Source organism: Anomaloglossus baeobatrachus, chromosome 11 (assembly GCF_048569485.1).
Source record: "Anomaloglossus baeobatrachus isolate aAnoBae1 chromosome 11, aAnoBae1.hap1, whole genome shotgun sequence".
Classification (NCBI taxonomy): Eukaryota; Metazoa; Chordata; class Amphibia; order Anura; family Aromobatidae; genus Anomaloglossus; species Anomaloglossus baeobatrachus.
Window position 1 is genome coordinate 175,689,334 of NC_134363.1, and position 20,661 is coordinate 175,709,994.

General features: G+C 43.1%; 2 protein-coding genes across 2 annotated transcripts in view; one reads left to right on the plus strand and one right to left on the minus strand.

The window, feature by feature from the left end:
• Window positions 1-2,643: 2,643 nt before the first annotated feature.
• The window catches only part of POU2AF1 (POU class 2 homeobox associating factor 1), a 62,907-nt gene continuing 44,889 nt past the window's right edge, over window positions 2,644-20,661 (minus strand). Inside the window, exons 2-5 of the mRNA XM_075328133.1 lie at window positions 10,835-10,965; window positions 10,699-10,741; window positions 10,333-10,613; window positions 2,644-3,221 (exon numbers count right to left, since the gene is read on the minus strand). Coding sequence (XP_075184248.1) covers window positions 2,901-3,221; window positions 10,333-10,613; window positions 10,699-10,741; window positions 10,835-10,965 — 776 coding nt within the window. The 3' untranslated portion in view covers window positions 2,644-2,900. The remainder of the gene's footprint in view (window positions 3,222-10,332; window positions 10,614-10,698; window positions 10,742-10,834; window positions 10,966-20,661) is intronic.
• Window positions 18,170-19,408, plus strand: LOC142256675 (uncharacterized). Its single transcript, XM_075328496.1, has 2 exons — window positions 18,170-18,553; window positions 18,688-19,408. Exons 1-2 carry the CDS (start codon window positions 18,351-18,353, stop codon window positions 19,406-19,408), a joined length of 924 nt encoding a protein of 307 aa, XP_075184611.1. The 5' UTR covers window positions 18,170-18,350.

Here is a 20,661-nt window from a genome sequence, read left to right on the forward strand (position 1 = left end):
TGCCCGATAGAGCTCACAGTCTACAGGAGGAGAGAGAACCCTGCCCGCGAGGGCTCACTGTCTACAGGAGAAGAGAGGACCCTGCCCGATAGAGCTCACAGTCTACAGGAGGAGAGAGGACCCTGCCCGCGAGGGCTCACTGTCTACAGGAGGAGAGAGGACCCTGCCCGATAGGGCTCACTGTCTACAGGAGAAGAGAGGACCCTGCCCGATAGAGCTCACAGTCTACAGGAGGAGAGAGGACCCTGCCCGATAGGGCTCACAGTCTTCAGGAGGAGAGAGGACCCTGCCCATGAGGGCTCACAGTCTACAGGAGGAGAGAGGACCCTGCCCGCGAGGGCTCACAGTCTACAGAAGGAGAGAGGACCCTGCCCGCGAGGGCTCACAGTCTACAGAAGAGAGGACCCTGCCCGCGAGGGCTGACAGTCTACAGGAGGAGAGAGGACCCTGCCTGCGAGGGCTCACAGTCTACAGGAGGAGAGAGGACCCTGCCCGCGAAGGCTCACAGTCTACTGGAGGAGAGAGGACCCTGCCCACGAGGGCTCACAGTCTACAGGAGGAGAGAGAACCCTGCCTGCGAGGGCTCACAGTCTACAGGAGGAGAGAGAACCCTGCCTGCGAGGGCTCACAGTCTACAGGAGGAGAGAGGACCCTGCCCATGAGGGCTCACAGTCTACAGGAGGAGAGAGAACCCTGCCTGCGAGGGCTCACAGTCTACAGGAGGAGAGAGAACCCTGCCCGTGAGGGCTCACAGTCTACAGGAGGAGAGAGGACCCTGCCCGTGAGGGCTCACAGTCTACAGGGCATGGGTGATGGTACAATAGGTGAGGACAGAGCTGGTGCGCAGTGGTCTACTGGACTGAGGGCTATTGTAGGTTGTAGGCTTGTTGGAAGAGATGGGTCTTGAGGTTCCTCTTGAAGCTTTCCACGGTAGGGGAGAGTCTGATGTGCTGGGGTAGAGCGTTCCAAAGTATGGGGGATGCACGGGAGAAATCTTGTACGCGATTGTGGGAAGAGGAGATAAGAGAGGAGCAGAGAAGGAGATCTTGTGAGGATCTGAGGGGATGTCACTGACTTTTTCATTTCCAATGCAAGGTTCTTCCATCCAGTGAGGACTCCATTATTATATTGGGCATCTGGCCCTTTAATTTTGCATTTCCCTGTCACATTGTTTCTATACAAAATTATATGTTATTGCTAAACCACAACCACACTGAATAAATATATATATATAGTATACTGTAGGGAATATAATATATATTGGCCCAATCACCCCATCAGACATTTTTTAAGCCAAATCCAATTCTGAACATTTCATTTTTACTCATTGGTGTAAATGCAAATAAATAGTTTCTTTACTAAAATTGGATATACTTCTCTTGTTCTTAATATAATCGGTAGATGCAAGTCAAGAAAAAAGACTGATATGAGTTTTCTAAGCGTGTAACCTTTACAGAGGTGACTACATAAAGAGGAGGAGGTGAGCTGTGACATCACCTATTGTGAATGGTAAATCCTGTGGTATCTACTGTATATAGAGATGTTATCAGTCATTGTAGAAGAGAAGGAGGTGAGCTGTGACATCAACTTTTGTGTATGGTCGATTCTGTGTTATTTACTGTATATAGAGGTGTTATCAGTCATTGTACAGACTGGGGGAGGAGGTGAGCTGCGACATCACCTATTGTGAATGGTGGATACTGTGTTATCTACTGTATATAGAGGTGAAGAGAAACCAAGGAAAAAATTGTGAAAACATACCCTGCTGTAACTAAATAAAAGCATAGTGCATATAAACATAGGGTACTTAGTAAACACTGTTTTTGATCAAAAAAAGCATAAAGCTATCCCACCAAACGTCAAGGTGTACCCAGTTGGGATAGTACCTATCCCAACTGGGTACACCTTGACGTTTGGTGGGATAGCTTTATGCTTTTTTTGATCAAAAACAGTGTTTACTAAGTACCCTATGTTTATATGCACTATGCTTTTATTTAGTTACAGCAGGGTATGTTTTCACAATTTTTTCCTTGGTTTCTCTTTGTCTCATGGCCAGTGTGAACATGAGCTCACAAGTTCCATGTATACCATCTCATACTCCGGCTCACTTTTTTGTTTTTATGTATATAGAGGTGTTATCAGTCATTGTACAGGAGGAGGTGAGCTGTGACATCACCTATTGTGAATGGTGGATCCTGTGTTATCTGTTGTATAATGAGGTGCTATCAGTCATTGTACAGGAGGAGGTGGAGATGAGATGTGACATCACCTATTGTGAATGGTAGATCCTGTGTTATCTACTGGATATAGAGGTGTTATCAGTCATTATACAGGTGGGAAAGGAGGTGAGCTGTGACATCACCTATTGGAATGGTAAATCCTGTGTTATGAACTGTGTATAGAGGTGTTATCAGTCATTGTACAGGAGGAGGAGGTGAGCTGTGACATCACCTATTGGAATGGTAAATCCTGTGTTATGAACTGTGTATAGCAGTGTTATCAGTCATTGTACAGGAGGAGAAGGTGAGCTGTGACATCACCTATTGTGAATAGTAGATCCTGTGTTATCATCTAATATAAGACTCATACTGAAAACTGCAATATTTTAAGATTTATTTCAATCTAACAAAGTAACACGGATAATTTAAATACAACATCAGCAAAATTATTAAAAATATGTTTAACATAAAATAATGAATCCCTCTCTCCGCTGAGCACCCTCTATCTTGTCATTGACTGTTCTGTTGATTGGCGGTCACCGGGGTCAGACTGATCATATATATATATATATCACCCATCCCGTAGAGAGGAACAGATCTCTAATTGTAGTCTGTACAATGACTTCACATGAATTCACATCACTGATTCCTGAATATTGCCAAAAAGAAGAAAAGCCGAGTCTATAGATCCGCGATGGACAGAGTGTGGTGTAGGACGTACGAATCGTTTCCTCCCGATTCCTCCAGGAGTTTTTCCATTGGTAAAGTGCTGATGTCCGCTCTTGACTCGTCTACCTCTTCCGGTGCAGGATCCTGGACAGGAGGGGGGACGGGGACAAAGTGTTGGCTTTGGATGGTGGTCGGGGTGGCTTGGTACGGTATTGAATGTGCAGCGGCAGCCGGAAGGCTCGGGATGGTCTGCGCCCACGGAAAGTAAGTCAATGGCGCCTGCTGCTCCGTATATTCTAACTGGGTAGCGACACATGGAGTGGGGGTCCTGGTCTGCGAGAAAGAAGGATAAGTTCATGATCATTAAACAGACAATGGAGAAAACAGTATCCCCGCTCTGAACCGGTCAGACAGCGATGATGTCTCCTCATGGACATCTGGAAGCCGCTGCAACACCTTCCAAAAATGTGATATTGATGTATATGACAAAGTAGATGGCGGTTTATCCCGAGAGTGAACCCTCTGTCACCCCATTGCCCCACACACAGGGTGCCATTGGCAGTCACATAACTAGAGTCCAAAGGACTATGGTGCAGTATTTGGACCTGATCCCCATTCCCACAGATGTATGGGCCCTTGTAGATTTCCAAATCCTATATAAGTTGCCCCATCCCTATTATGTAGTAATGTCCCCCATCCTGCACTAATATCCCCCATCCTGTATTAATGTATCCCCCATCCTTAACCCATCCTAGTATATATGTCTCCCATTCTGGAATATATGTCCTCCATCCTGGGCCCATCCTGGTATATATCTCCCCATCTTGTTGCATATTTCTACCATCCTGGGCCCATCTTAGTATACAGTCAGGGCCAGAAATATTTGGACAGTGACACAAGTTTTGTTATTTTAGCTGTTTACAAAAACATGTTCAGAAATACAATTATATATATAATGAGGGCTGAAAGTGCACACTCCCAGCTGCAATATGAGAGTTTTCACATCCAAATCGGAGAAAGGGTTTAGGAATCATAGCTCTGTAATGCATAGCCACCTCTTTTTCAAGGGACCAAAAGTAATTGGACAAGGGACTCTAAGGGCTGCAATTAACTCTGAAGGCGTCTCCCTCGTTAACCTGTAATCAATGAAGTAGTTAAAAGGTCTGGGGTTGATTACAGGTGTGTGGTTTTGCATTTGGAAGCTGTTGCTGTGACCAGACAACATGCGGTCTAAGGAACTCTCAATTGAGGTGAAGCAGAACATCCTGAGGCTGAAAAAAAAGAAAAAATCCATCAGAGAGATAGCAGACATGCTTGGAGTAGCAAAATCAACAGTCGGGTACATTCTGAGAAAAAAGGAATTGACTGGTGAGCTTGGGAACTCAAAAAGGCCTGGGTGTCCACGGATGACAACAGCGGTGGATGATCGCCGCATACTTTCTTTGGTGAAGAAGAACCCGTTCACAACATCAACTGAAGTCCAGAACACTCTCAGTGAAGTAGGTGTATCTGTCTCTAAGTCAACAGTAAAGAGAAGACTCCATGAAAGTAAATACAAAGGGTTCACATCTAGATGCAAACCATTCATCAATTCCAAAAATAGACAGGCCAGAGTTAAATTTGCTGAAAAACACCTCATGAAGCCAGCTCAGTTCTGGAAAAGTATTCTATGGACAGATGAGACAAAGATCAACCTGTACCAGAATGATGGGAAGAAAAAAGTTTGGAGAAGAAAGGGAACGGCACATGATCCAAGGCACACCACATCCTCTGTAAAACATGGTGGAGGCAACGTGATGGCATGGGCATGCATGGCTTTCAATGGCACTGGGTCACTTGTGTTTATTGATGACATAACAGCAGACAAGAGTAGCCGGATGAATTCTGAAGTGTACCGGGATATACTTTCAGCCCAGATTCAGCCAAATGCCACAAAGTTGATCGGACGGCGCTTCATAGTACAGATGGACAATGACCCCAAGCATACAGCCAAAGCTATCCAGGAGTTCATGAGTGCAAAAAAGTGGAACATTCTGCAATGGCCAAGTCAATCACCAGATCTTAACCCAATTGAGCATGCATTTCACTTGCTCAAATCCAGACTTAAGACGGAAAGACCCACAAACAAGCAAGACCTGAAGGCTGCGGCTGTAAAGGCCTGGCAAAGCATTAAAAAGGAGGAAACCCAGCGTTTGGTGATGTCCATGGGTTCCAGACTTAAGGCAGTGATTGCCTCCAAAGGATTCGCAACAAAATATTGAAAATAAAAATGTTTTGTTTGGGTTTGGTTTATTTGTCCAATTACTTTTGACCTCCTAAAATGTGGAGTGTTTGTAAAGAAATGTGACAATTCCTACAATTTCTATCAGATATTTTTGTTCAAACCTTCAAATTAAACGTTACAATCTGCACTTGAATTCTGTTGTAGAGGTTTCATTTCAAATCCAATGTGGTGGCATGCAGAGCCCAACTCGCCAAAATTGTGTCACTGTCCAAAGATTTCTGGACCTAACTGTACATGTCCCCATCCTGGTATATATTACTACTATAGTAGTATATATGTACCCTATCCTGGTATATATGCCCCCTATCCTGGAGTATATGTACCTCATTGTGGGCCTATCCTAGTATATATGTTCCCCACCGTGGTATATATGTTCCACATCCTGGTGTGTATGTTCCACATCCTGGTATATATCTTCTATAGTAGTATTTCCCCTATCCTGGTATATTTGTCCCTCATCTTGGGCCCATCCCGGTATATATGTTCCCCATCCTGGTATATATGTTCTGCATTCTGGTATATATGTCTTCTATCCTGGTATATATTTCACCCTTCCTGGGCCCATCCCGGTATATATGTTCCCTATCCTGGTATATATGTCCCGCATTCTGGTATATATGTCTTCTATCCTGGGATATATTTCACCCATCCTGGGCCCATCCTGGTATATATGTTCCCTATCCTGGTATATATGTTCTGCATTCTGGTATATATGTCTTCTATCCTGGTATATCTTTTACCCATCCTGGGCCCATCCTGGTATATATGTTCCCCATCCTGGTGTATATGTCTCATATTCTGGTATACAGTTAGGTCCAGAAATATTTGGACAGTGACACAATTTTCGCGAGTTGGGCTCTGCATGCCACCACATTGGATTTGAAATGAAACCTCTACAACAGAATTCAAGTGCAGATTGTAACATTTAATTTGAAGGTTTGAACAAAAATATCTGATAGAAATTGCAGGAATTGTTCACATTTCTTTACAAACACTCCACATTTTAGGAGGTCAAAAGTAATTGGACAAATAAACCAAACCCAAACAAAATATTTTTATTTTCAATATTTTGTTGCGAATCCTTTGGAGGCAATCACTGCCTTAAGTCTGGAACCCATGGACATCACCAAACGCTGAGTTTCCTCCTTCTTAATGCTTTGCCAGGCCTTTACAGCCGCAGCCTTCGGGTCTTGCTTGTTTGTGGGTCTTTCCGTCTTAAGTCTGGATTTGAGCAAGTGAAATGCATGCTCAATTGGGTTAAGATCTGGTGATTGACTTGGCCATTGCAGAATGTTCCACTTTTTTGCACTCATGAACTCCTGGGTAGCTTTGGCTGTATGCTTGGGGTCATTGTCCATCTGTACTATGAAGCGCTGTCCGATCAACTTTGCGGCATTTGGCTGAATCTGGGCTGAAAGTATATCCCGGTACACTTCAGAATTCATCCGGCTACTCTTGTCTGCTGTTATGTCATCAATAAACACAAGTGACCCAGTGCCATTGAAAGCCATGCATGCCCATGCCATCACGTTGCCTCCACCATGTTTTACAGAGGATGTGGTGTGCCTTGGATCATGTGCCGTTCCCTTTCTTCTCCAAACTTTTTTCTTCCCATCATTCTGGTACAGGTTGATCTTGGTCTCATCTGTCCATAGAATACTTTTCCAGAACTGAACTGGCTTCTTGAGGTGTTTTTCAGCATATTTAACTCTGGCCTGTCTATTTTTGGAATTGATGAATGGTTTGCATCTAGATGTGAACCCTTTGTATTTACTTTCATGGAGTCTTCTCTTTACTGTTGACTTAGAGACAGATACACCTACTTCACTGAGAGTGTTCTGGACTTCAGTTGATGTTGTGAACGGGTTCTTCTTCACCAAAGAAAGTATGCGGCGATCATCCACCACTGTTGTCATCCGTGGACGCCCAGGCCTTTTTGAGTTCCCAAGCTCACCAGTCAATTCCTTTTTTCTCAGAATGTACCCGACTGTTGATTTTGCTACTCCAAGCATGTCTGCTATCTCTCTGATGGATTTTTTCTTTTTTTTCAGCCTCAGGATGTTCTGCTTCACCTCAATTGAGAGTTCCTTAGACCGCATGTTGTCTGGTCACAGCAACAGCTTCCAAATGCAAAACCACACACCTGTAATCAACCCCAGACCTTTTAACTGCTTCATTGATTACAGGTTAACGAGGGAGACGCCTTCAGAGTTAATTGTAGCCCTTAGAGTCCCTTGTCCAATTACTTTTGGTCCCTTGAAAAAGAGGAGGCTATGCATTACAGAGCTATGATTCCTAAACCCTTTCTCCGATTTGGATGTGAAAACTCTCATATTGCAGCTGGGAGTGTGCACTTTCAGCCCATATTATATATATAATTGTATTTCTGAACATGTTTTTGTAAACAGCTAAAATAACAAAACTTGTGTCACTGTCCAAATATTTCTGGACCTAACTGTATATGCTCCTCATCCTGGTATATATGTATGCTAGTATATATTCCTCATCCTAGGCCCCTTGTGGTATATATGTTCCCCATCCTGGTATAAATGTCTCATATCCTAGTATATGTGTTTCCCATCCTGGTATATATGTCTCCCAAACGGCTGCTGTTTTTTATCGCATACAAAAATAAACCATTCTATTCACCTTCCCTTCCTTTTTTCTGGCGGGCGGTGTCCTCTTCTGAAGCCGGCAACTGATAAGCATCAGACAGCGCAAGACATCACTGTCATGCGCCCCCGGTCACAGGCGCTGATGCCAGCTTCTGGCCTCGGTTTAGCTGGCAGTTTGTATTGCTGTGCATCGACCTATGGATCCCTGCACAGCAATACACTTCAGCTGAATATGGATCCAAAGATGCTCATCCAGCTGAAATATGCTCTGGCATCGTCGGGCCCCCTCCACCCCTGGGCCCGATCAATGTCACAACCTCTGTGACCCCGATTGTTACACCCCTGGCCATTGGGTTGCCTTGGATCCTTTTTAAAGGTATAAAAACATAATATCTAAACATCTCCATTTTCCAATGTTTTAAAAATGTACAGTATATTTATATAAATATATAAAAATGTTGGTATCTCTATGCCCACAAAATTATTACCTTTTAACATATCACATTGCTCATAACCCAGAGAGAATGTTATAAAAAAAAATACAGAATTATTCCCACAAAAATAAAGATTGGAAAAAGAGGTTAAAAAAACATTTTTGTTTTCTTGAAACATTATTCCCTTCTCTATATAGTGATATTGTCGGATAGAGCTTGTTAACAGAAACATTTTTCCAATTTACTCCTTGTCAAAATTTGCAGCCATTTGTTAGATATTAATACTTTTCTTTTGTTTACAGTTGGTTGCCTAGACGACCGACCACTTCTGCTGTCTAGCTTATAAGGAGGGTATTGACCGAGCTGAATCTGGAAGGGACTAGCGATCCTGGCCAGCTTAAAAATAGTGCTAACAAGCTCAGTAAAAAAGAACTTGTAAGCACTGATGTACCTGATCGGTGATCGGTCTCCAAGGCAACAGGATGTAAACAAAGGAAAAGCATTAAGATCTCGAGAATAGCTGAATATTTCAAGCATTAAATTGCAAAATCTGACAATATCTAAAATATAAAGGTGAGTATATGTGTTTATGTATGTATGTCTGCTAAGGAATCCGCACCATCGCATTTACAATCACGAAATTGTGCACATACACCCAATGTGACTCAGGGAACGTCATAGACTATGTTTTGACAGGAAAATTTAACCCCGCGCTTTCAGTTACTCTCCAAAAAACCTGCCTCCATTAAAGTCAATCGAGCTGCGAGCTACAGGTTATTAATAGCAGCTGTGATTGGTTGCTATAGGAATAAAATAAATTGTTAGTATAAGAAGCTTATGTGTGAGGTAATAAGATGTCGATGGGGAGATGAATAGAGAGACAGAGAGATAGACAGACTTAGGCACAGACAGAGTAAGAGGCAGGGAAAGAGACAGAGAAAGAGACAGACAGTCAAAGAGACAGACAGAGGCAGACAGACAGGGAAAGAGACAGAGACAGGGAAAGAGACAGACAGGGAAAGAGACAGGCAGGGAAAGAGACTGACAGAGATAGAGAGAGACAGACATAGAGATGGACAGAGACTGATACAGAGACAGACAGAGAGATAGACACAGACAGACATGGATAGAGACAGACACACAGACAGACATAGAAAGAGACAGACAGACAGAGACAGACAGGGAGACAGACAGAGACTGGGAGAGACAGACAGAGACTGGGAGAGACAGACAGAGACAGACAGAGACTGGGAGAGACAAACACAGACAGACAGAGACTGGGAGAGACAAACAGAAACAGTCGGAGACTGGGAGATACAAATAGAGACAGGGAGAGACAAACAGAGACTGGGAGAGACAAACACAGAAAGACAGAGACTGGGAGAGACAAACAGAGACAGACAGAGACTGGGAGAGACAAACAGAGACAGACAGAGACTGGGAGAGACAAACAGAGACAGACAGAGACTGGGAGAGACAAACAGAGACAGACAGAGACTGGGAGAGACAAACAGAGACAGACAGAGACTGGGAGAGACAAACAAAGACAGACAGAGACTGGGAAAGACAGACAGAGACTGGGAGAGACAAACAGAGACAGACAGAGACTGGGAGAGACAAACAGAGACAGACAGAGACTGGGAGAGACAAACACAGACAGACAGAAACTGGGAGAGACAAACAGAGACAGACAGAGACTGGGAGAGACAAACAGAGACAGACAGAGACTGGGAGAGACAAACAGAGACAGACAGAGACTGGGAGAGACAAACAGAGACAGACAGAGACTGGGAGAGACAAACAGAGACAGACAGAGACTGGGAGAGACAAACAGAGACAGACAGAGACTGGGAGAGACAAACAGAGACAGACAGAGACTGGGAGAGACAAACAAAGACAGACAGAGACTGGGAAAGACAAACAGAGTGGGAGAGACAAACAAAGACAGACAGAGATATGAAAAGCGAGACAGAGAGACAGTTACTATCTCAGGCAACGCCGGGTACTACAGCTAGAATATTTCTAAAAATGAGAATAACCCTTTAATCCCTAAAATATTGCTTTTGGGGGGTGAAATAAAACAGATAATTTAATTTCAATCTTTGACTTACCGTGAAATTTGTTAGCAGAGGTTGGGAGGTGTAAGTTAAGACTGAGGGTGGACCAACCACGGTGTATCCTTGACACATCGGCTGGACGTACATATCTCCCGTGTAAGGACAGCTGACCGCCTCGTGTGAGATGTACTCCGGGCACGCCGTCCATTGGGTTATAGGCTGAAAGGAGGAGGGCTGAGAAATCCATCCGGTGTAGAACGTTCCTTCATCTTGGATCGGCAGTAGTGAGGTTGCGGCGTCCAAATCAACGTACGGAAGTTCAGTTGTGTTCGACACTAGTAATAAACCATAGTGTCGAGGGTAAAAAAGGCTGAAAATTTTGGATGAATGACTATAATAGTAAAAGAAAAAAAAGATTACCTACTGACGTGTACGGGGGAAGGGTCTGGTAAGACGTGGCCACCTAGAAACAGGAGATACAAGAGGTAGTCTCAGCATCGAATATACCCAAAACGGTGAACGGATGAAGAGTTACAGCGACGCATTGTGACATTACCGTTGGCATTATGGAGTTAGTTCCAGCTAATTTCCCCCTTTTTCGTTTCAGAAGTTCTTTGACGGGTTCCTTCACCCTCACACCCAGGTAAGGGCGGTTTTGGTGATGCAGGTGCTGTTCTGAAGCTCCAGCTACAAGACAAAGAAGACATTATCGTAAGGTGTTAGTTATTAAGTGGCTAGCGGGGTTCCGCCAGGTATAAGGGAACGCCCGGCGAGCGCCGCAACACACATGGTACACCGGGAACACAATGCAATGGTGGGCCCTGGCGCTAGGGAGAGGGGAGTGGGGTCACCTCCTAACACTTACCTGAGGCTAATCCCTGCACTCCCTAATGTGCCTATACGGATTCTCCCCCCCATCGCCGATCACATGCCTAGGCCTTTGCTTGCCCTGAACTCAACCTGGCTAGTGAGAAGGCTAGTCTAATCACTGCAATAATACAACACAAGGGAATGAAGAAAAGCAGGGGGAAATACACACATGAGGAAAACACGTGCAGTAAAAACACATCTTTTCAGACAAGCTTATCATCATAGCTTACTAACCTAACTCTCCGCAGTCCTGCCTTCTACATGCTATTCATAACCTTCTCCCTCTTATTTCTGTCCTCACACCCTCCATACAACCAATAGCACGTATGCACCTAAAATGTTACTGTCTAATGCCCGGATCATTCAACTTTATATGAAATCAATAATTTATCATAACGATGGCCAGACCAAATACTACAAGCACACTTTACCTTTTGTGTCCCCCTCCTTCCCCATAGATTGTAAGCTTTCGAGCAGGGCCCTCATTCCTACTGTAGCTGCTGAACTATGTGCTATTTTGTTTTGTTTTTGTCTATTACAAGCCTCCACCTGATTGTAAAGTGCTACGGAATATGTTGGTGCTATAAAAATAAACTTTATTATTACTATTAATAAAACACTCCAAGCAACTCCAATGCAGCTAAACACCACAGCTGCAATTGTCACAACTCCTCAGCTTCTTCGAGAGACAGGCTCATTCTAGAGTGGTCAGCATAAGAATGAAGATTCTGTAACCGGCATCAGATATGGTAAGTAAGGCATGTGCAAAGGGGAGTGGTCACAAAGAGCTGCACCTGAGATTAAGGCTACCAAGGATAGCCATGTAGGAAAGAGTCCTTATTCCTTAACCCTTACAGCACCATAAGAAAGTAGATTCCCTCAAAAACAAGCTGCAGACCTGCACATTATAAGGCCTGGTGACGTTCTGGTCCCAGACTTGCCAGAGGTCTCCCCAGAGCGGGACATACTCATGACAGTACCCCCTTATACGAGAGGCCTCTGGATCCTCATGACCAGGTTTGTTTGGATAAGATGCGTTGGAATGAATACACCAATCTGTTGGCATTCACTTCTGATTCCGGTACCCATGTTGTTTCCTCCAGGCCATTAACCCTCCAGTGTGCCAAAATGAGAATTGTTGATCCTTGCCAACTAAAGGGTGCTTTACACGCTGCGACATCGCTAGCGCTAGTGCAGCACCCTCCCCCGTCGTTCGTGCGATATGTGGTGATCGCTGCCGTAGCGAACATTATCGCTACGGCAACGTCACATGCACATACCTGGTCGGTGACGTCACTGTGACCGCCAAACAATCCCTCCTTCAAGGGGGAGGTGCGTTCGGCGTCACAGCGACGTCACTAAGCGGCCGCACAATAGCAGAGGAGGGGCGGAGATGAGCGGCCGGAACATCCCGCCCACCTCCTTCCTTCCTCATTGCCGGTGGACGCAGGTAAGGAGATGTTCATCGTTCCTGTGGTGTCACACATGGCGATGTGTGACGCTGCAGGAGCGACGAACAACCAGCGGCATGCACCACCAACGATATTATGAAAAGGAGCGACGTGTCAACGATCAACGATTTTTTACGCCTTTGCGATCGTTGATTGTCGCTCCTTGGTGTCACATGCCGGATGTGCGTCACTAACGACATGACCCCGACGATATATCGTTAGCGATGTCGCAGCGTGTAAAGCACCCTTTAATCTCAAGATTGCGATCATCAATAAATGGAGCGGGACGCACCTATAAGACTAACGGTCTGCAAACAATCATTGTGTAGTCCGATCCTACAATCATATTCCCTTCCGTCTGTCTCTTGCACGTTTCCATACTTAGCGCTTTGCCTCTAGCTCCATATATATGAATATGAATTATCTGAGATGACCCGAAGGGAAAAAAAACAAAAACATTTTTTTTGCTATAGGCGTAGACTCTCCACACTCCAGCCTGAGAATGGAAAAAATTGCCAAAATTCAAATTTGGAAAATTCACTCAAATTTGCATCAAATTTATTTGATACAATTCAAATTATTCGATCCCAGATATTCTAATTAATGTGGATGTTCCATTTTTTCCTTTCAAAATTCTTCGCCAGCCAAATGGCGTCCAAAGTGGAACATCCAAAAAGTAGGATCCAAACTTTTTTTTTTTTGCCAAAATGTGCATCAAAATCGAATATCCTTGAACGGATTGGCTCCGCTCTCCTCCCGTCGTCTCCACCAGCGCCCCCCATCCTGCTCTGCACAATTCATATAAAGTTTATACTAACGGAAACAATAAAGAATCCACCATAAAGACGAGGGTTCTTTTTTGTAGAATTGCAGTACGAGCTTCGTAAACCGAGATTTCAAGTGTCAATATAAAGATAATGTACGGCTGGAGAGTTACTTATTGTCTTTCAAGGTAAAAGGCGGTATACGACGAGCCGCGGATTATTTACTTTGGAGCAAAGGTGACTTATGCAAAATGCAAAATGTGGTTACGTGAAATTAGTCAGTGAAGTGGTAAAACGTTCTAGCAAAGTGCAGTGCTGTGTGCACGGAGTGTAAAGCGCTGCAGACGATCACAGCTCACCAATATCTGTGTATTATTACAAATACTAAACATTCCGCCGGTGGGAAAATATCAAAGGCAAGAAATTGCAGAAATTCCCTAGCAGAAAATTGGCAACAATATCCACAGCGGTAAGGGTATGGCCGCACTTTGCGTTTCAGCTGCTTTTTAGGTCCGTTTTGAGCTGCAGCGTTTTCATGCCAAAAGGCACGCGTTTTGCTTTTCCATAATAGTCTATGGAAAATGTAGATTTCCTGTCCGCACTTTGCGTTTAATTTGCATAATTTGTTGCAAAAACCATGCGTACAAAGAAGCAGCATGTCAATTGTTTTTGCCATTTCTGCAGCGTTTTGCTAACATTGAAGTCAATGAGAAGTTTAAAAAAGCAACAATTCCTGCGTTTTACCTGCTTTTTAGGTGCAGAAACACTGCGTTTTTTACTCCAAAATCGCATGCTTTTCAGACATTAAAATAATGGAATAATATGTCCCTTTACACACACACACATAGTCCGACAATTAAATTATTGAAAATTATGATTTTATTGCTATTTTAGCAATAAATATTATAAAACCGCTATACTGTAATTTCATGAAATATAACTATTTTCTTAAATAATTCAAAAATTATATGTTTTGCTTTTTTTTCTCTTTTTTCCTTCTGTTTGACTATTTAATCTTTATTTAGCAGTGTCTTGATGTTCAAAACGCATCTGTCAAAACGCAGGTGAAAAAGCAGGTAAAAAGCGCTGAAAATGCATCTAAAATGCGGTAAATACGCATGCATTTTCAGCGCTAAATTTCTGGAAAAGGCAACTTTGGCCAAATCAATTAAGGCAAAAATGAGCGTTTAGAATTGCAACTAGGACGACGCAAAGTGCGGTCATAGCCTTAATGTTGCTGCAGGTTAGTTGTGGAAATGGAGCAGATTTGCTGCACAACATGAAAGCTGCGGTGACAAATTGACAAAATCCACAGATCACAAATCCGCAGCACCGGTCAGTTTCTGCTGCAGATTTTTCCCACCAGTGGGTTTACGAGATTTTGTGAAATCACATGCAAGATGCTGCTATTCTAATAAAAATCATATTTTTCAGAAATTCGGGAAAAAAATCTCCTGAGTGCACTTCATAGGAATATACCTGTTGCTCACCTGTCCTGGTTCCAATGACAGGCTCTGCATTCTCCAGCCTCCGCCTTTTTGCAATCGGGTATGTATGGAAACCCAGTGCTCTCCTATGTGGTCATGCACTCAGGCCTTATCGGCTTTCTACTGTTTGGACCTCTTGCAAACCCAACTCTGCAATAACACTAAGGTTGCATTAAACTTGCCAGAGGTCCATGGCTGCTACACTGCTGTTCACTTATGCATGGGCTCTGTGACAAACACAGCTCTGCAATATTACTATGTATCTCTGCAACACTGCTGTTCACTTCTGCATGGACTCTGTGACAAACACAGCTCTGCAATATTACTATGTATCTCTGCAACACTGCTGGCTACTTCTGCATGGATTCTGAGAATGTGGCGCCCCTGAGGCTCTGGTCGCCACAGGGTACTGCACCTCAATTAAGGTGCGGTATTCATCTCAGGTAAGGGGGGGTTAATCACCGGTGTTCCACATCCACACACTACATAAAGTTTAGGAGCCTTCACACAGGGTGGGTTGGCTCAGGGTAGGCAGCGGTTGGCCATACGATCATGGGACTTCCCGGTCATTTAAGCGCCAGTGGCCATCAAATCCCTCATCATCCACCCGGAGCCCGCTCCGCCTGTGGGGAGCGACATCATCCCAGCTGCCATAACACCTGCAAGGAACCCGGCAGCTGCGGCTACTCCTTGGCCACATACCATAGGTGGCATCATGACAAACTGTTCGCAATACCCCGCATGTGCCGTGTGCCCTTTCTAGATATGTCGCGTGCCCTTTCTACATGTGCTGTGTGCCCTCTCTACATGTGCCGTGTGCCCTCTCTACATGTGCCATGTGCCTTTTCTACATGTGCCGTGTGCCTTTTCTACATGTGCCGTGTGCCTTTTCTACATGTGCCGTGTGCCCTTTCTACATGTGCCGTGTGCCCTTTCTACATGTGCCGTGTAGAAAGGGCTTTTCGCAATACCCCGCATGTGCCGTGTGCCCTTTCTAGATGTGCCGTGCGCCCTTTCTAGATGTGCCATGTGCCCTTTCTAGATGTGCCGTGTGCCTTTTCTACATGTGCCATGTGCCTTTTCTACATGTGCCGTGTGCCCTTTCTACATGTGCCGTGTGCCCTTTGTAGATGTTCCATGTGCCTTTTCTACATGTGCCGTGTGCCTTTTCTACATGTGCCATGTGCCCTCTCTACATGTGCCGTGTGCCCTCTCTACATGTGCCGTGTGCCCTTTCTACATGTGCCATGTGCCCTCTCTACATGTGCCATGTGCCCAACAGCATGTACCGTACATGTGCCCTTTCTACATGTGCCATGTGCCCTTTCTACATGTGCCGTGTGCCCTCTCTAGATGTGCCGTGTGCCCTTACTACATGTGCCTGAGGGAATGTGCCATGTGCCGTGTGCCCCATCTACATGTGCCGTGTGCCCGAGGGCATGTGCCGTGTGCCCCTTCTACATGTGCAGTCTGCCCTTTCTACATGTACCGTGTGCCCTTTCTACATGTGCCGTGTGCCCTTTCTACATGTACCGTGTGCCCTTTCTACATGTGCAGTGTGCCCTTTCTACATGTGCCGTGTGCCCTTTCTACATGTGCCGTGTGCCCTTTCTACATGTGCCAAGTGCCCGAGGGCATGTGCCGTGTGCCCCTTCTACATGTGCAGTGTGCCTGATGGAATGTGCCATATGCCCGAGGGCATGTGCTGTGTGCCCTTTTTACATGTGCCGTGTGCCCGAGGGCATGTGCCATGTGCCCTTTCTACATGTGCCGTGTGCCCGAGGGCATGTGCCATATGCCCGAGGGCATGTGCCATGTGCCCTTTCTACATGTGCCATGTGCCCGAGGGCATGTGCCATGTGCCCTTTCTACATGTGCCGTGTGCCCGAGGGCATGTGCCATATGCCCGAGGGCATGTGCCATGTGCCCTTTCTACATGTGCCATGTGCCCGAGGGCATGTGCCATGTGCCCTTTCTACATGTGCCATGTGCCCGAGGGCATGTGCCATGTGCCCTTTCTACATGTGCCGTGTGCCCGAGGGCATGTGCCATATGCCCGAGGGCATGTGCCATGTGCCCTTTCTACATGTGCCATGTGCCCGAGGGCATGTGCCATGTGCCCTTTCTACATGTGCCATGTGCCCGAGGGCATGTGCCATGTGCCCTTTCTACATGTGCCGTGTGCCCGAGGGCATGTGCCATGTGCCCTTTCTACATGTGCCGTGTGCCCGAGGGCATCTGCCGTGTGCCCTTTCTACATGTGCCGTGTGCCCTTTCTACATGTGCCGTGTGCCTTTTCTACATGTGCCGTGTGCCCTCGCTACATGCACCTGCTAATCAATGCCACTTCTTAGGATCTTGTCATATGTTTGAAAAATGTAATATGATTTAGTATTTTCACACTGAGTCACAGGAAATAATGAAATGAGAAATTCGATCTACACCTTATCTACGGCTGAAAAGAGCCTGCTACCTCTCCTAACAACACAAAGCCAAAAGCCTGACACCTCCCGAACATTCCTGCGAAGAGCAAATACACCATGAGACGACAACCGCAGCTCTACACGCAACCCGCCTCCACTATTCATTATTCATTAATAAATGATTTACTGCTTAAGGCTATGTTCACACTTTGCGTTTTCACCTGCGTTTCCGCTGCTTTTAGAGTCAGTTTTGAACTGCAGCGTTTTTGTGCCCAAATGCATGCGTTTTGATTTTCCATTAAAGTCAATGAGAAATCATGAATTCTTGTACACACTTTGCGTTTACAAACGCATGTCAAAATTTGCATAAGTTTGGTCAAAAACCATGCGTTCAGAAAAGGACCCTGTCAATTGTTTTTGCCTTTTTAGTTACGTTTTCATCACATTGAAGTCAATGAGAAACGTACTAAATGAACTTTTGTCAAAATTTCATCCGTCTCATATGCGTTTCATAGTCATATGAATTGCGTTTTGAAAATCATGAACACAACTATGTAAATTCACCAATGACCACCCAAATAGTTAATTTTGCGTCACATCCGCTTAACAATAAATTGATCCATGTGCAAACAAGTTTGCTGCACAGATCAGAAACATTGTGTGCTTGCTCCATCAAAGCAGACTATAATATACAACATGACTTGGTATAAGCGCTTGAGATTGGATGTCTCCAAACTTATTAGTCTGGTAAGTTGTTTTATTTATTTAGGATATTAAATGTGTAATCTCCTAAAATAGGAAGATTTTGATTATATACACGATATTATATTTTTTTTAAAAATATCAAATAGAATAATATTATATTTCTTTTTAAATTTTTTCGCTAACTTAAGGTTGAATCAATGCCATGTTTATGGGATCCCACGTCGCCTGAGTACATGCAAAAAAACAAACGTGACGAAAGCTGGTTATTGATCTGTCAAGAATTATATCCCCAATGGCATGAGGCAAATAAAAGCCTCCAAACTAAGATTGGTATGTGTTTAATTTCAATTTGAATACTAATCTTCATTAAATATGTTACATTTTAGCAAAAAAGTTTATAATTTAAATTTCTTTAAATACATAGAAAAAGATGTACGGAAGCGATGGAGATCAGTCCGTGACAGATTCAATAAAATCAGATTTGAACCTGGTAAAAGTGGATCCTCGCCAGTTAAACCAAATTTTATTTATTATAATGAATTGAAATTCTTAAGTTCTGGCCGCGTTTTAAGACCGTAAGTGTTAATATTTTTCTAAATTTTATATATATTAAATGAAGAACAAAAAAAAAAAATTTGAAAATACATTTTTTATTAGAATGCCCTAATTTTTTACAAATATTATTTTTAATTTTTAATACAAAATAAAGGACCGACGGAAATATCGCTCCGAAAAAGAACATGGATAGATCACAAGATAATATCAATCCTGCACAAATACAACCAGCCATTGAGGAAGAAATTAATACCGAACAAACACATCTGGAGTCTGATGTTGAAACCAGATCATTGGAACCATCTGTTTCCAATACAAATCAAGATCCCCAACCTGTGAGTTATCAGAAAGCAAAAGGAAAAAAAAAAAATATTCCAAGCAATAAAGAAATAAACCAAGATCAATTAACAAATCAAACTATTGAAATATTAAAATCAGCAACCCAAGATGATGAGTTTGACAATTTTGCCATTAGTGTCGCTTGTCGTTTAAGAAAATTACCTGAAAAAAAAAAAACCTCTGCATGTATGACTGCTATCTGTGGTTTATTGGCCTGTTTTGAGGATGAAGGTAAATTTCCAACAGGTGGTGAAATAGTTCATCTTTGTGAAAAAACATTTGAACAGAAATCCAAACCATTAGTTCTAACTCAGTCACAACCACATTTCCAAACAAACAAACAAAGAGTTGGTTTGTATTCTGAATGTCCGGATACATATTCTGCCCAAAATATACAACCTTATAACCCTATGAAACAAAGCAAAGAATATTCTCAATCTATTAGTGAGAATTATCACACAACTAATATTTTGAGAAATAGACCAAACGAACAAATGTCTGGTTTTTACACAAATGAATTATTTTCACAGCCATGATTTAGTCATTTTGGTTTTTATTTTTTTGCAAAATGGTTTTTTTCTCAAAAAAAAAACAAAATAAAAATTGCATGTACAAAATGTAAATTTAATTATGATGTTAAACCATTTTCATTTGAATTAAAGATAGGATGATTTTGGTTTAGTATTTTGCAAACAAAAATACATAAACCATACTTATTATTAATACAAAAATGGAAAAAAAGTATACTCTTTGTTGGCTTTGCTTTTTCGTGCATTTGTTTGATGATATTGAAAAAATAAATGTCATCCCTTTAAACAAAAAAACTTTTGAATCATTTAATTGTTATTTTGCGGTTCAGCACCAACTGCACGGTATTGCCAAGTTAAGGCACCAACATCACTCATGAAATAATCTGTGAATTGATCTCTCACTGATACTCCTAAATTATTTAATCGACCAGATATTGAAGGACAAGGATGAAAGTTTAATGGTATTTCTTCCTCGTTAATTTCAAATCTGTATTTTCGCAAAAAATTATGTAGAACACAACAACTTTTAATAACAAAATCAACTGTTGATACATTTAATTGTATTGGGGTATGTAGAATTCGCCATTGGCTACTCATTATTCCAAATGTGCATTCTACATATCTCCTTGCCCGGCTCAATCTGTAATTGAATATGCGGCGGGGAACATCTAATCCTCGTCTTGGAAATGGACGTAGGAGATTTGGTAAAAGTGGAAAAGCTTCATCTGCCACAAAAACATAAGGGAAAGTAATTTCTGAGCCTGGTATTGGTGCAGGGGCAGGTATGATTTCAGAGTTATAAATTAATTGTATTCCGATTTGCGAATTTCGCAGTACACGTGAATCACCTGTACTTCCATGGGCACCCACATCAATTGCTATAAAATTATATTTTGAATCAGCAACTGCCATTAAATTTATCGAAAAAAATTTTTTATAATTAAAAAAATTAGAGCCAGAACGTGGAGGCTGCTGGATTCTGATGTGCTTGCCATCAATTGCTCCAATACAATTAGGAAAATTTGCTATATTAGAAAAATCAACAGCAATCTGGATTAAACTTTCTTCTGTAGGGGTAGGCATTACAATAGGTTGTAGGGTTTCCCATATTGCTTGACATGTTTCTTTAATTATTCCAGAAATTGTGCTTTTGCCAAGTCGGAATTGTAAATGTAGTGAAGAGAAATTTTCACCTGTAGCCAGGAATCTGTAATGTCAAATAATAATATTTTATTTTTTGCGAGATAAATATGTGATTT